This window comes from Poecilia latipinna, unplaced genomic scaffold, assembly GCF_001443285.1.
Source record: "Poecilia latipinna isolate Pla-1442-1.1 unplaced genomic scaffold, P_latipinna-1.0 Scaffold573, whole genome shotgun sequence".
Classification (NCBI taxonomy): Eukaryota; Metazoa; Chordata; class Actinopteri; order Cyprinodontiformes; family Poeciliidae; genus Poecilia; species Poecilia latipinna.
In genome coordinates this window covers 222,589-239,659 of record NW_015113189.1, presented here as the reverse complement: position 1 = coordinate 239,659, position 17,071 = coordinate 222,589, and the positions used below count along the sequence as shown (strand labels likewise).

Sequence of the window (17,071 nt, the reverse complement as noted above, 5' to 3'; positions counted from 1 at the left end):
AAACAGATTCATGCAGGCAAAACATTCAGCTGATGATCTTTACTTAGACTCAGAGGACAGAGAGGTGTAAATACATATACAATGTTAACATGTTCCTCTTTTTAAATGCCACTAAAAAAGCAAATCAATAAAAATAAATTAATCTGCAGTTTCATCAGCAGAAGCTGGAAATCAGGTCAGCAACTGGGGAAAAATTGAAGAGGAGTTTGTGCAAATTGAAATGCATACAGTGTTTTTATTGTGTGTGTGTGTGTGTGTTTGCATAAGTTTGAGTAAGTAGCATGTGACTGGAAACGTGCACAGATGGGACTGCTACTCTGCTGAGGCAGCAAGAAAAAACTTTAACAGCTCTGTCATTTTCATTGCATCAGTTAAAATAAATCTTGTTTTCGTCAAGCTTTCGTCTAACTTCTTCACAGTTCGGATGCAACATTACGGTAAACTGCACACGTCAACACATTTCAAGGCTAAATGTGGAGGCTGGTCCCTTTTACCTGTGCACAAACCCGCCTTGTGGGCCGGACCCTTTTCTCTCACATTCTTCACAAATATGGTGTCCATCGGCTCCAGTCGCTCTTTCTGAAACCCTGCATCGCGAATAAAACTCAAGATTAGGGGCTGCACTTGTTAAACAGTAAACGGTGACACGTTTTCCTGAGGATTTCATTCATTTAGGGAACCTGTTGGAAATGACATGTGGGGAGCTTACAGCTAGAAAAAAAATCCCTTTGGAAAGTTTCCGTGTTCTGATGAAGTATCTGTTCCCATCCATCTATGCAAATATAACACACAAGATAAATCCAGCACAAGTCAGCTGACCTGCTGCATGTTATTACAGACTGAACTGTTTTCATTTAAGTTGGTGAAGTACATTTCCTTGTTTGTTTTTCACAAAGCGACTTAAAAGCTGGGGTGTGCTATATAAATATTAATAATTCAGTTGGAAGCCCAAAGAACTGACAGTTTTAATTTTAAATCCTGACATGAAGAGGCATGATAAGGCAAAACCACTTTATTTCTAAAATAAATGGACATATTTTCAGAATATATATCTATCTAAATAATATTAATAAAAGTGATTAATTAATTTATTATTTCATTTATTTACAGTTTTAAATAAACATGTCACATGTTGATATGAACAAAAGTTTCAAATGAACAGGAGTAGTTGGAAAAAAATATTAGAGTCAAACGTAAAAGTAAATTTGTTACAACTGAGCATTAAACAACCATATATATTTAAACACAAAACAGGCAATATATATATTTAAAAAATAACAAAACACACAATAATGCTGGTGCATTTTTAAACAAATAAATACACTTAGCATTTTTGATGAAAAATAATTGTAAATTATGTAAATAAATTTATAAATTTATGATTACAAAAAACAGTAGTTTTTGCAATTAAAAAAAAATCTGAATATATCTGCAGTCTATGGTCAACAAGTGCAAGTGCAGTGTTGCATACAATCCTGCAGGTGGCGCAGAGAAACCAGAAAACCAGAGGTCTGTGAGGAGACTGAAGGAGTCCCGCCTCATTGCATCATCTCTGTTTGACTGTGCTGCGTTTAACTGATGTCCGAATGACGGGGAAACAACTCACCCTTCCCGTTGCCGTTCTCCTCATCCTACAGACGACAGGAGGAGACAGAAAACAAATGTCAAGAAAGAAAACTGGCAGCACAACATGAGAAATGTTGGCGAACATTAGCAGGATCCTGTGTAGCGCTGCTGCTGTTGCAGTCGTCATGAGCAGGAATTTTACCAAGTGGTGATCCAAGGCTTACATCACGCAGGAAAACTACTCACCCCTATGCAGCTGAAACATTTCCTGACATGTTCTACATTTGTAACACTGGAAGAGAACGTCATGTCGTCATAGCTGGTATTAATTAAACATGAGTTTCCTGACAGCTGAAATCAAACCTCCTGGGAAGAACGTGTTTGTTTTTAATGAGCTTTTGAAGCCCGATCATATGCAGAAATCGACTTTCAGGTTTGACAGACTGGAGGTAAACGTGACATCATGCACTGCAGCAAACACACACACACACAGAGTGGAGATAAGATAGGTAGATCAGATCACACACACACACACACACACACTTTACTGAGCTGAGTGGGCAGTTTGGAGTTGGAAACACGGTGGGCTGACTGCTGCCTGGCATTATGCTGCGCTGAGTGGGCTCATTCCAGGCTCGGGAGACAATGCAGTGGGGTTTAGAGACAGAGAAAGGACAGCAGCCGAACCCAGAATAGAACTGGGAGCCGGGGACACGCACGGATGGACCAGTCCCAATTTGACCTCATCCGAAACCAAACTGGAAACAGCAGGAGGTGTCTTAGAGTGCATGTGGTGCTCTTAAAGAGCTGCTGCTGGGCTGAAAATTTTACATACCTGTAGCCTGCAAATAATGGATCTGTTCCTATTAAATAATTTATTGCAGGTTTTACACAAAGGCTCGTCATTAAAAGACAAAGGGACATTGTTCTCTGGATTTTTTTTATGTGTAAGTTCTTGACAGGTGAAGAGGGAAGTCTGGATTTGCAACCCGATTTGTTGGATGAACAAAACTTCTTCAGCCTGGATGTAAGAAATGTGCAGAGTAGTTTATCTAAGTCGCTGGTTGAAGGGATATATTCTGATCTAAAAAATATATTTTAAGCATTTTGAATTAATGCTGAATTAAATATGTTTGTGCTTTAAGTGCAAACGAGATGCTAGTTTTGTCAAAATGTAAACAACAAAAACCTGAGCTTTTATATCTTTAAGGCATGTTCTTCATTTGCAATAAAATAAACTCATAAACAATGGTCTTTTATCTCATTGTGGAAGAAAATCTTTCATTTATAAGAACAATTTTGTTTTTACTGATTAAATGTTTAAGATATTAGCATGAAGGTATTCAGACTGCTTCATTCAGGAGATTGTTTTTGATGTGAAGAGTGTAACTATGCTCTAAAGCTGTATTCTTTTTTGTGTCTTTATTTAGAAATGATGTAGATCAAAAACTGTAGTTTAAAATACCACGAGTTTCCCATTTCCAATGCATCTTGACCCTTGACAACTTATAGTATTAGAAAGACATTAGAGCCCAACTGAGTAACACTTATCCTGAGCCTAACTGGATTTTATGTGGGTAATTTGGGATATGGCCAAACAATTTCTCCATAAGAATAAGGCGTCTCTGTGAGTCTGATTGCCCCAAAACACTATGTGACCTTGGTGTCCATTGAAGCAGGGGACAGGAGGACAGAACCAGGGTCAAAGGCCAGCAGTGGGCCCATTGTCTCGGGCCAACCTGGTACGTCCTGACAGACAGTGAGTGGTACCAGGCTGCAACAACAGAACCCATTGAGTCTGGGCTCCTGTTTTCTGCAGCTGGTGGCTGGTGGGGTGGAGGAAAAATAATAGACGTCTTGTTTCAGCTGGCTCACCCCACCCCAGCCTCCACATCCCTCAATTTCACATCTGGAGACGTTTGTGCCCGCACCTCAAAGAGCCAAATAACCACTTTGCTCACACAAAGGCTCACCCCCAGCCCAGAAAAAAAGAAACAGGAAAAGCTTCACAGAGAATGAAAAAAAAAAAAAACAGAAATAAACAGGAGTAAAATCTGGAGGGATCTTCCATATTGCAAGAAGGATGAAAATCTGAGTAGCTTAATTTAATCATATTCCCATTCAAAGCCCTTCAGCTGCTGGAATTTGCCTAATTAGTTCTTCCAGCGTTTGTTTTATTCGACTACAAGTGGATCTGCTTTAAATCTCAAATGCTTCGGTATTAAATAATGACACCAACAGGTCTCACCCTGAGGTTGGTGTGCAGAGCAGACTCTGGAGGGTAAACGATGAAGTGGCGTAACGTGAAACCAAAACCCTGGGAGTTCTTATGGAGGACCAGCGTCCGGGGACCCTTCCAGCCCACGCCGACCCCCTCCCTTCCCGGCCGGGACGCCATCGGCGGCCGAGGGTTGTCACCTGTTGAGGAGTGACCATCCCTCCGCCCCTTAGCCTGTAAACACACAAACAGGAACAGGTGAACAAAAACTATGCGATGCTAATATGCTATTTATTAGCATAGATGCTAATAAATTGAGCAAAAATGCTATTTATTTCACTTTTTTAATGTATCTGAAGAACTTACAAAATTAGTAAGACAGAATTTACCTAATTGCAAAATAAAATGCTATTTGCCAACATTTTGTACTGTTATTTACAACATTAAAATTACTAAAATATTTGTAAACAATTACAGAGTAATCTATTGATTAAATAATAATTTCCCCATTCTCTAGCAGCTACTTCAGCTAGCAACAAAATCCATGAAGTGAAAATGCCAATAAACAATTAAGTTCCTTTTTTAAATAAGAAAATGTTTTATTAGGTTTCGAACGTCATTTTCAGTCTAAAGTTTGAAGTATGATTTTTTTAAAACTATTTTTAAGTGCAAAAATAGACATTAACTTTTAAAATGTAAAAAGCAAACTTAATGTGAGGCATTACTAAACATTGCATTTTAGATAACACTTCACTTTCAGAGAAATTTGAAGTATGAAAAAGATTTTTTTTAATCAATATAATATTTCTAATTTATCTTTTATCATTTTTTTTGTATTATTTTTAGTCTTCTTGACCAGCAAGAATTGACCTGTGTCTTATCACATGAACAAACTTATTCAGGTTTTAATTGCATGTGTCATTTATGCTTTCAGTATTAGTGAAATATTAAAGCTTTGTGCACATTTGTGAGAAACGTAGCTACAGCCCTGGATTTGTTCAGAGGAAAAACTGCAGTAATTAGTAGATCAAAGCACGAATGTCAAATCAAACACAGGAAACGGCACGTAAATCCTCCATACATTTGTTTCCATTATTAGCACAAGCATTCCAGTTTTCCAGATGCAACACATCTTCTGGTTTCTCTAGGAAGCACAAGGTGACTCTGCACCCTGTGACATTAACCCCCAGCTGCTGGATTTTACATTAGCAGCTTCCTCATGAGCTCCTGAATGCGTTTCATGTTCCGGTCAATCCCGCATGCCAACCAACCCGAGAACAATAGACCATAAACATAATTTAGAAGGAGCGCCGCAATCAGGAAGCCCTCCAGGCTGCACAGAGCCATGTCAGGAATCCGGGATTCCTTTTTAGATTGCTTTGACATTGGTTTGAGGACAACAGGTCCAAACTTTTCCAGGTGTGGAGTGGCCACTGAAGGAAGATTTCCACCCACTTTCCAAATATTTCATTCCTCCTGCTGAGTAAATAAGCAGAGTGAGCTCAGCTCACAGCCACATGTGAGAAGTCTCACCCTCATGCTGCCCTGAAGACCCACATCTGTCAGTCAAACACAATCACCTGACCAAACAGGGAGAGAGGGGATGGGTATACCCGAGGTCAAAGGTCGGATCTGCTGTGCTGCGACTTAAATTTCCAGCAACTTTTGCTTTAAAAATTAAAGCAAAAGTTTGAGAAGCTGTTGCATGTAGTTACTACATAATACTGTCCTGGAGCAATAAATGTGTCCAGTTTCAACTTCACTGGTTCATTTTTTTTATTTTTTCTGGTCCTTTGCAAGATTGCAAACCTCAAAACAACAAAAAGTGTTCAATAATGGACACATTGCAAAGACTGAAGACTGCTTAGTAGCGACTCTAATTGATTATTCTATTGATTATGTTGACAGTTAATCAACTAATTGGATAAAAAAATGCCACATTCTACAGATTTTTAATTTAACCACTTAACCACTCTTATACAATATTAGAAATTCATTAAAATATGCAAAAAACAAACAAACAAAACTATTAAATTCCTTTTTTAAATCAGAAAAGCTTTTAATTGCTTAAAATGCAATGAAATTGTGAATTTGAAGCAGGTGAAGCTAAAATTATATTTGAAGTTTTAGCTAAAACATATTTATGGAAAAAAATGAGTTTTTTATCATAAATGTAAAATGTGTATATATTTTATACAGATTTGGCCTAATTACTGCTCTTGATATGCTTGTTTTCAGCAAATGGACATCTTTTGAATCTTTTCCAATTAACGATTAATCAATCACTACATTAGTTGACAATTATTTCAATAATTGATTCGTCACAATAAATCATTTCAGTTCTACTGGATATTCTTAAGAAAACTGACTCATGTTGGCTCGTTCTTCCAATACCCACAGCGCTGAGAACGTTCATGAAGCCCATAGATGCGGCTAACAGCCTGATCTGGTTTCCAGTTCGTCACAGGATGATGACAGATAATTATGCATGCATACAATCACACCGAAAGCCGATGCAGGTGAGAAAATACCTGGACAGAACCAATGCCGCGTACAAGGAGAACATCCAAACTTTATCCCTTATTGAGCTTTGCATCTGTGACCATATAGAGCAAATTAAGCACTTTTTGTTAGTCATTTCTTCATTTTAAAAACAAAACTATAAACACGGCCAATTATGGCTTTGAAAGACAAGCGGACACAAATAAAAAACTCTTCTATGTTCTTCTAAAATACCTGCTACAATTACAGTTAAACGTGTATCATCTCTCTGCAAACAGTTTATTTTCTTTCATCCAAGTAATTTAAAGACAACACCGACTTTCATCGGCTTCAAACTTACAGGCTCTGAAATCACAAGATCAAAAGAACAAGGTGGATATTTTAAACTTTTTAAATCCCACCAAGCTACAAATCAGCAGCGAGTAAGTAGCACCTCGTTTCACAAACATCTATGATTACTGATGTGCCTTGATATGGAAAGGTATGTTCTTCGCTCCATGCAGCCAAATTAAGATGCATTCGATCTGCAGCTCCTCATCCTCCTCCACTCCACAGTTATTGGCTCGTGAGCTCTGGATAGTTGTCCTGCTGCATAATCCAATTGTGTTAGAGCTTAGAAGTAGCCGGACATTCAGGATTTTCTACCAGAGTTTTCATGTAGAAAGTCCTCCACCATCAAAACACCTGACAGTTACGGTTTTCTTTTTTTTAACCCTCCACAAAGTTCACAAAACTTTTTATCAAAAACTTTGGGTTTGATCAGGGTGTGTTTTTTTTAAAAATGAATATCAGTTGCGTTCGCCTTTGAACTCTCAATGTTTTCTATTTCTTTTAGTAATTCAATCGATTATTTTGACAATCGTATAAGAAGTAGCACATTCTGCCAATTTTTCATTTAATCACGTAAGCCTTTCTATAGAGTATACATTAAAATATGCAAATGAACAAATAATTCAAATTTCTTAACAATAAAATAAAAAAATGTATTGCCTGAAATGTAATAAATAATATAGCATTCCTTTAGTGTACACCTGATTATTTAACCATGTAAAAATATCGGCTTGACATCAGTAAGGCTGATCTGTTGATTATTTTTGGATAAATCGATTAATAATTGGATTCTCATAGGAGAAATTTTACAGTATTTGAACCAGATGAAGCTAAAACTGGTAGAACATATTTACAGACATGTTAAATGTATGCAGTGTTTTTTACAGTTTTGAATTAATTTCTGGCTTCTGGTTTATCACAGGTAATTTATGAGTTAATAAGAGGAAGCTGCATTTTTTCCAGCGATACTGGTCTTAAATAAAATAATTACTTGAAAACATAGTTTTGTGTTTACTCAGGTTATTTTTATCCAATATAGTAATTTGTCTTTTAACTGTGAAGAAAAAAAACATGCAAAAACAGAAAAAATCTGTCTAGCACAACTAAATGACACTAAAGCTACAACAGATTTTATTTTCTATTTTTACAGATGGATTCTTAGTGTTATGATTATATTTTTATTATCTCCAGAATTTGCATTTTCTCCCTTTTTTAAAATGCTTGATTGAAAGTTTTCATTTTGTTTAAAAAAAAGAAAAAGACATTAAAATCAACGATACTTTATTCATGCAACTCTAGGATTAAGTTTTTATGTTTAATCAAAGCGAATGCTAAATCAACTCTAATTTGTAATGGTTACAGAAGTTAAGCATTAATGCCACTATTTTGTTTGTAATGTGAACATTTTTATTCATTTTTTTATTGTTAGAAAGACAATGACCCTTACAACCACTTTCTACTTCCTATAAATGCTAAAGCCATCAGCTAAAACACACATATGTGGCAGGTTTGTGTATTGCCACACAACAACAGGAAGTGTCTGGCTTGAGACAGGAAGTGGAACAACCAGGAGCTCCTATAAATACTCTTCATCGTTAAGGTACTTCCCATTCCTTCACTCCTCTTTCTTCCTCCTTCCTTCCTCTCCTCCTCCCCTCAACCTCCTCTTCCTCCCGCTCAACATGAGAGTTCATGCAGTGGAAATCTTTCGCGGCACAATTTCTTTCCCCTCTACTTTTAAGTTCCATTGACGAAAAAGATAAATACAGGAAAAGATTTGTTTGCAGATTTGTGTTGGAGAACACATAAATGTCTGCATATTTCCGAATTCGACTTCCATAAATCTGGAGTATTTCAAGCCTGGCAGTCTAAACAATGGAACGTGAGGCCTGCTATTTTCTCTTAGAGGAATGCAGAGAGACGCGAACAAGTGCGAGCGGAAGGAGCGATCGAATCAAAGCGACAAAAGGGAAAACGAAACAACAGCAGGGGAAGAATCGAACCGAATTCCTCAGAAGGAGCGGTTTCTGGTTTGGACGAGTCAAAACACACGCCGACATGTCACAGGGAGAGAGTGAGTGAGGATGAGGAAGAGGAGGAGTATCGCGCTTCAGCAGAGGGACAGGCTCCAGCACGCTAGTTTCGACCACATGGCCCCTCCCGGCGCTGGGAATACCAAAACCCTGTGATTACCCAAAACACAAGGGGTCTGAGCGGGTCTGGACCGAATCCCACTCGGCTGCTCTGGACGGTGTGGGCTGCGTGTTCCTTCTCGGATAATCGAGTCTGCAGCTGACCTTTCCACCCGCCCTCCTCCCTCAGCCGGATAAACACCTCTCCTGTCACCTCTCACCTTGTGGTTTTAAAAAAAATCCACTCAGACACGCCGACACGGTCGGGCTCCTCCAGGAAAGGACATTGTGTTTAACGAAGAATGTCCATGGAGTTTTTTTTAAGGGTTTTTTTCAGGCTAATCTTGGCTTCTCAAACAGACTTGAGGGAAACAGTGAAAAAGAAATATAACACTTTCTTCTCTCTGAGTTGAAATCTAACTCAGAGAGAAGAAAATCTGAGAAGAGAAGTTTCTTCTCTGAGAATCTTACACATTGACATTTAGGGCCTCTTGTCACTTTAAACCTAAATTAGGTGCTGCTGCTGCTGCTGGCCACGCCTCCCCCACCCCAAGTCAACGCTTGTACTTGCAGGTAAAAATGGCTGCAAAGAGATGCATAATTAAACAACCGTATGTCTTTGAAAAGCAGAAGTGGAGCCTCCTGCATAACCAATAAGAATGCAGCCAGAGGTTTCTGGATGGTAAGTCAACGACAAAGTACTAGTCTTTTCCTGCAAAAACACCAGCTGACCAAACGTGCTAGAGATCAGCGTGGGTTGCTAGGTAACGGGCTGGGCTTCACTGGGGTTGCTAGGTAACAGGCTAAGCTTTGCTGGGGTTGCTAGTTGAGGGGCAGTGCCTGCTAATTCATTTTCCAGACACCTAAAAACATGAACTTTTTGTCAAAAACCACATTGGCATGTTTTTTTATGAGCGCTATATAAACAAAAACCCATTTCCCTCTCATACCAGTTACTACAACAAAAAACATCGGAATGTTTCTTAGCACACATCTCTGTGGAATCCCATTCACATGCGATGATGTCATCACGAAAACACACTACAATGGAAAACAACCCAACATGCAGCGTAACCTGTATTGCCACACACAAGTTTAGTTTTGTTGGTACAGACAACAGCAGCAGCCGGAGGAAACCCTGCGGTTGTTTCTGCTCCTGACACCAATTACAAAGCCTGAAATGACAGATTATGACCTAAAAATACAATAAGAAAAGCATAAATTGTTTTATTTCCACCAACTCAGCGCAGATTCTAAACTTTAAAATTGCTGAAAGTGATAAGAATGATCCATAATCTTCCTAAACTCCAGAAACAAATGGTTTTATACGCGTAATAGGCTTTTCTGGTACACGTTCGTATCAAAAAGCTGAATTTACAGTCATCGGGAGCGGCAGGCGGCAGCTGTCCCGCTGAAACCCCGGCAGAACAGAACAATAATGCTCTTTTAAACAGCTGAGAGCTGCAACCTGTTTGAAAAGTGGAGCTTTAACAGGCCGCTGTATCTGCTGACGAGCCGCTAATCCAGAGCAGAAAGACGCAGATGGCAGCATCACGATTTACCGGCCACACAGAGGGAGAACTCCTCCACCTCTGCACGTCCAGATGCATCCTACGTCCCGACAAGCTGATCCATGACTGCACCAGAAGCAGTGGAGGAGTCAAGATATCCTTCTCAACGTGCCCGTGTGTCAATATGTGTTCAAAAACTAGTTTAACCCAGTTGACTGTCCAACCAGGCTGGCAGGTGATGACGCAACATCAGTTGAACAGGGTTTTCATGCAGCTTTCCTGTTGTTCAACTGATGCATCTCAGCCTTGGGTATTTTGAAAGAAACCTAAAAGTATAAGTGTTCCCAAGGAGAGTTGCAGATTTAGAATAGGTTGGTTGGACAGTGGGCAGACACACACATGGTGCATGACGCAGGTTTAAATGCGGCCAGGGGACTTTTTCCTCTGGTCAGGAGGAAAAAAACACAGCTGCAAAATCTTTGTTTGCTTTTGTTTTAAGTCAAACATGTTCGTTCAAAAAAAAGAGAAAAAAGTTTGGATATCAGTCAGGTTTTTTGTACTTACAGTTTCTGCATTAAAAATTTTTTTTTTGATAAATTGTGTGTAAAAAGGAGGGAAAATGGGGGAAGTTGTATAAGGAAGACCAAGAATAATCTACTTCCAATTAATATTCCTGTCAAAATATTAAAGTGAGTTTTGATTGACCAAGCAAAACCAAAAAAATCTTACAGAAGTAGAAGAAAAGCACCCAAAGTTTGACAGAAAATCTCAAGAAAACCTACAAAATTTATTTTAGTGGTATTAAAACAGTTTTTGACACTAACTATATGGCTTTCTGCCCAGAGCAGCACACCACAGCGGGCGCACAAACACTTTAGTGCAAGCAAAAAAACATGTCTTAAATGGCAAATGAATCAGCTATTATACACTGTTAAATTAAAGGGCAATGTTTCGTCTTTTCAACAATTTAGTCTGTTTAAAATCCTTAAAACTTAAACAAGATTATTCAGCACTGAACTGAAATCTGTATAAATGCTGATATTCTCTCCGTTTGACCTTAAAGAAGGACTGAAACTATTCCTGACAAAACCGCTGCTCGCTGAAAATATAAAGAAATGAAAGATGAGTTGAGATTTTTTCCACCCCATTGTAAAAAAAAAAAAATAAATTACCACAATCCGTCTCCAACATGAGCCTATAAGCCTTTTTTTAGCCTTGCATGAAATGACCCGACTCCATTCCATAAAACTTAATTCCAGATCAGGTTTATTATAATTAAACTTGTGGGTTGTTTTTCTTTCCACAATTTTACTTCTGTTTTTATTACACTGACCTCAAACCAAGCAACTCGAGTATTTTTCTGCCGTTCGCACATCATAGGCATCTTAGCGATATTATAAACATGAAATTCCAGACTTACGCAGAACCTGTTAACTTTAACGGCATCTGCAGCAGACGGAGACGGAGATTGTGTTTCTTTTTAGCCTTCAGAGAAAACGAAACGCGTTTCTTGTTTATCCGGGAGAACAAACATCGTATACAGTGAGTGTTTGTCTCCTGCCCCCACGCTCACATTCCTGATTGTGGCAGTTCTTAACAGTCAAGGATGCGGGGGATGGTAACACAGAAAAAAAATGAAAATAGGTAGAAAAGCGGAAGAATATTCCAAATAAAAAATAATGTGACAATGAGATAAAATAGTGATGTAAACACCCCAAATTTTTGGAATATCTTGGCACATCTTGCTCCTTTTATGACAAAAAGCAACCAAAAGTGGCACTTAAGCTCTCCCTTCATCATTCTTTAGATGCTAATTAGAAGAAGAATCACACACATAAACTCTTGATGATAGGAAGACTGATTACCACCTATCTTTAAAACCAATTTAAATCTTGGAAATCTACACTCAAACACAATTCAAAAAGTCAAGAAAAAATAAACATGAAAAGAAGGAAAAGTGTGCACTTTTTGTTTGCTGCAAATATTGAAGCGGTGAAGAGTTTTAAGCCTTAAAGCAGCGAGGTATGACGTCGCTCTGGCAGGTAACGCTGAGAGGTTAAGGAACCTGTCAGCAGCTGAGCGCTTAAATGACTCCAAACAATGAAGTTACTGCAACGCTGCTGACATGCACAACTGACAAACCGCATGCAGCGGTTTCCAAAGAATACACAGCTCCTCTCGGAGTCTGCAAAGCTAATTCTGATGGATAAAAACAAAATACCTCCTACACTGTTTCTGGTTACAAGCAACCGGATGACACTTGCTTATTTTAACGCTAAAAACAAACAACTTGAGGGTTAAGATGAAGGATGAAGGAACATTTCACGTTAGTTATCCGGTGGATTTGAAAAATAGGTCTGGCGACGCTTCGGCTGCAACATGTCAGGCTTTAGGACCTTGGAAAAGATAGTGAGGGGAGATGGAGAGGTCTTCACCATCAAACAAACAGACAAAAACATCAAATCTTACCAAATATCTTTAATCTAGTTTCAAGTTAACATATCTTAGTACACTTGAAATAAGACAAGACCAACTTAAAAGATAAAAGAGTTTGTTTAAGTTGAAGATTCCTCAATATTGATGAAAAAAGATATGGGTTCCGCTTTCACTTGTAACTTGGGGAAAATATCTTGTTATAAGTGACATAATCTGCCAGGATTTTTATAAATATTGAGGTATTACTGACTTAAAACAAGCTCTTTTATCTTGCTGAAAACTTACTTGCAAGTTAGTTTTATATAATTTCCTGTGTAAACAGATATTTGCACAAGAAACTACACAAAAATGCTTGGTAAGATTTGGTGTTTTTTGTTTTTTTTTACAGAAAAAAATTCTGACTTTTCTCAGGAAATTGAAGTCAGAATTTAAAATTAAAGTCAGAATTTTAAGATTAAAGTCAGATTTGTGGGCTTAATGTTCTTCCGTAGTTTTGTATTCTTTTCAGTATACAATAAAAATGACAGTAAAAGTAGCTGAATTAGTAAAAATGTGTTTGCAAAAAGTAGAAATAAAAATTGCAATAGGTTGTGCAAAGGGAAAATGTAAATATCTCTCTGCTTTTGTGTTGCTGAAGGTAAATTTAAAGCTTTTATATCAATATAACTCTGTTGTAACCCAGTAAGAATAGTTGCAGCTTTACTGAACCTAATGGTTTAGTAAACAAATAAATAAATATGGAACAGAAACGGAAACACCAGCCTCAGTCTCTGGCTGACCTCTCCTTACCCTGAGCTGATGTGCGTTTTGGCCAGGCGAAGCCGGTTCGGCGCGTGGCGCTGGACTCGCCGCTCCGTGGAGAACGGCCACCCAAATGCAGCGCGGCTCCGGCGAGCTGCAGTCCACCCCCACCGGGTTCTGGAAGCTCCAGTCCGACCCGGCTGGCGCGGAGCACGGGAGCATAGCGGCAGGCATCTGTGCGCCGAGTTCAGTCAGACCCACATCGCTCACCACCACCATGGACCGCTCGGCTATCAGCGCCGAGTCGAGGACAGAGTCCAGACGCAGAAATGGATTTCGGGTGAAAGTTTCCTCTTCCAGTCATTCACTCAAACAGTCTTGGACTCCAATCCATTGCCTCAGGAAGTTTAATCCCACATTTTCCACAGCAGATCTGTTGGATCATCAGCAGGCAGAGGTTCTGGGCAGCAGATGGAGGAATGTGTGTGTGGCATCAGAGGTAGGTCTGGTTTCAGAGAATAACTGGCGGCGTCCCTCTCACGTCGGTGTCCGGTGATGTTCTGCAAACTGCTGTCCCAGAGGGCTGGACCCTGTGTCTGTCCTCCCTCCCACTGCCCTCTCTCTCCTCTGTATCTCCACTTACAAACTAATCACTTCATCTCACCCTCATGTCAATCCCAATCTCCTGTTCACTTATTCAGAATCAGCCATCCAAACCTTTTTCTCCCGTCTTTTGCTTCCTGTTACTACTTTCCTGGTGTTTGTTTCCTTGACTCTATCCAAACCGGTCTGACAGTCATCTGCAGGCAAACAACGGCGAAACTTTCCAAAAAAGCATCAGACATTTGGAATGAAGACTGAAACGGAAAACGATGATATCTCCGTGGTGGATCCATGCCAGTGCTGCGTTGTGTGCGCAGTGACAAAACTGTGATCCTGACGCTAAATTTCGCAAAAGCCGGCACTGCCTCCTCCGCCTCCTCTCCGCTCAGAGGAGAGACAGACAGGGGGGGAAAAAACCCCCCCAGAAAGAAGCCAATTTCCAGCACAAAGAGAAAAGAAAGCATTTGCCCCTGCGTTTGTCTCCTTTAAGTCAAGAGCGGAAAATAAAGAGGAGGGAGGATAGCGCCGAACATGGATGAAGAAGGAGCAACAAAAGCTGCTGAGAATAAAGCGACTGCATGTCAACATGACCCACTCGCTCACATTCCTGTTTTAAAAACACTGGCACCTCAACCTGAAACCAGATGTTTACGTCCACCTGTAAAAAGGCAGAGCGTGTTCACTCAAATTATTTCTACTATCCAACTGCCACAATGAGAGAAATAAAGCTAATTACTTTCTTCAAAGACAAATGTTTACATAAAAGATGTTGTAAAACAGTTTGCATGGCACAAAAAGACAAAGTCTTACCAAGTATTTCTGGTCTAGTTTCTAGTGGAAATATCTTAATCGCACTAGAAATATAATAAAACTGACTTAAAAGTAACTTTTCAGCAAGATATAAGGCTTGTTTTAAGTCAATAATTCCTAAAATATTGGCGAAAAAACAGGTTTTGGTAAAGAAAAGTGTGAATAATCTTTAAAACAAAAGCAAACACTTTGTAAAGATGATGTCTGGAGCTCATACATGTAATTCGTCACAGTGAAAAAATGTCCTGCACCAACATGAGCTGAATGGTCACTCGTGTAGGAAGAAGCTTTACCCAAACTGCAACATCAAAAGCCAGAAAACAGTTTGCAAATACACAAAAAAACAACAGTGAGACAAAGAGTTACAATCTTTGACCATAACGTCACAAAGTCCAGAAATTTCGTAAAAACACTATTATGTATCAATATTTACAAAAAAATAAAAATCGTTCCAGGAAAATCATTTATCAGTGGCTATGCTAACTAGCCTCAGCATTCGTGGCATGTTATGTTGTGGTGAACCAGCTGTAGCGCAGCACAGGATAGGGCAGAGTGAGCATGCAAGTGATTGACAGCACTAAGACCCTCCTCCTGGTTGTGATTGGTTGTTCCTAGTTAGCACTGGGAGAAGGTGGAGGAGCTCATTTTTATTCACCGATTATCTGTCTTAGCTTTTAGTTTTAACTTTTTAAATTTGAACAAATATGTAACTTCAAAACCAATTCCTAAAAAAATGCATGCAAGCTTTGCAATTTGAAGAAACCTAAGCATTCCTATCTCATTAACAAATTTTTGTACCATTTTACCAATTCTATCAGACTGAATAAAGGAAAAACGTGAGAAAAACATTGATGTGTACTTTTTCTATACTGGTCACTGCTGCAGTAAATCTGTCAGGAAAAACGTAAACATGGTTCTCAGCAAACTGCCAGGATTCCTGGACAGGGGCGAGAGCGGCCTACAGGTGCCCGAGTCGCTGCAGACGCCCCCGCCTCCTGGCGCTTGTCACGTCCGCTGACAGCGGGGTTAGACAGGTTTCACCTGCCACACAGCGGGACAAGTACCGACTCGCCTGCAGAGGTCCGTCATCCACACTCACTGTACCCTCTAGGTATGCTGCACGGCGTCAAAAAGGGAAAACACAGCAGGTTCAGACTCCACGGCGGGGTGAAAAGTTAAAGAGAGGTAATCTGATAGCTGAGGAATCCAAACATCTGTGAAAAGTTCGGTATCGGTTTACAGTTTACTGTTAGGAGTTTGTTGTTATTTAAGCTCAGCGTTAAAGAGACTGCAATGCCTGATGGTGATACTGAACAATATAAACTCTAATTTTATTCCAAGATGGACTCTTGGGTGACTTCTGAGTAACTGGTTACAGTAGATTTTATTTCCAGGACTTTGAGCCCAGTTTTCAAATTTGTGTTGGTTTGTCACATAAAATCCCAATAAAACCTAGTTTAAAAAAATGGGGAAAAGTTTACGAGGTGTATTTTTTCCTACACTGACGCTCATGAGAGTGACATGTAAAATAATACATCGCTACATATGTCTCCAACAGCAGATTGACATTTGTTTTGCTTTCATATAATCTCATATGAGGCTAATAAAAATGGTTTTTAATAGTAGAACATACTGTGAAACTGAAACAGAAGCATAACGTCTGCATAAATCACAAGAAGTCAGAACTATGGGGTACCACAAGGTCCCTAGTGGGGCCCACTAGATCATTCATTCATTTCATTATACCACCTACCACTAATATGCAAATGGCATTAATCTGCATAAGATTTCCTCAAGAATTAGGTGTTTTTTTTCACTCTCTTAACTATTGGGGTACATAAAGCAATTTTAAAATGTTTAAAAACTGAAATATACTCTAAAAAGATAGAGTGATCAGTGACCTGTTGAGGATAGTTCCTCAAATATGATCAGATATTAGTCATTTGAGTTCTGCTGTTAAGTCATACTTAAAAAATTTGGGTGTTGTTTTTGACAAATTAACCAATCAGTATCTACTCAAAGTTACTTGAAATATCTCACTCTGGTCATGTGAAAAACAGGAACTTGAGATTCTTATTCATGGCTTTCCTGTCACCTAGACTTTTGTAATGCACTTTTCACACGTATAAAAAAGACTTGAACACTTTCAGCCGGTCCGAAACGCTCCAGTAAAACTAGGGCTGAAACGATTCCTCGAATGATTCGAGTACCTCGATTACTAA

At 39.1% G+C, this 17,071-nt stretch overlaps 1 protein-coding gene across 10 annotated transcripts in view; it reads right to left on the bottom strand.

Annotated features, from left to right (window-relative positions):
- The window catches only part of arhgap23a (Rho GTPase activating protein 23a), an 89,898-nt gene that overhangs the window by 24,306 nt on the left and 48,521 nt on the right, over positions 1 to 17,071 (bottom strand). For 6 of the 10 annotated variants that reach the window (XM_015041915.1, XM_015041917.1, XM_015041919.1 and 3 more), the window contains exons 1-4: positions 13,485 to 14,333; positions 3,815 to 4,018; positions 1,607 to 1,631; positions 495 to 587 (exon numbers count right to left, since the gene is read on the bottom strand). In XM_015041915.1, coding sequence (XP_014897401.1) covers positions 495 to 587; positions 1,607 to 1,631; positions 3,815 to 4,018; positions 13,485 to 13,715 — 553 coding nt within the window. In that variant the 5' untranslated portion in view covers positions 13,716 to 14,333. Of the gene's footprint in view, positions 1 to 494; positions 588 to 1,606; positions 1,632 to 3,814; positions 4,019 to 13,484; positions 14,335 to 17,071 lie in introns of those variants that run through there. The other 4 variants (XM_015041914.1, XM_015041916.1, XM_015041924.1 and 1 more) reach the window with 2 other exon arrangements.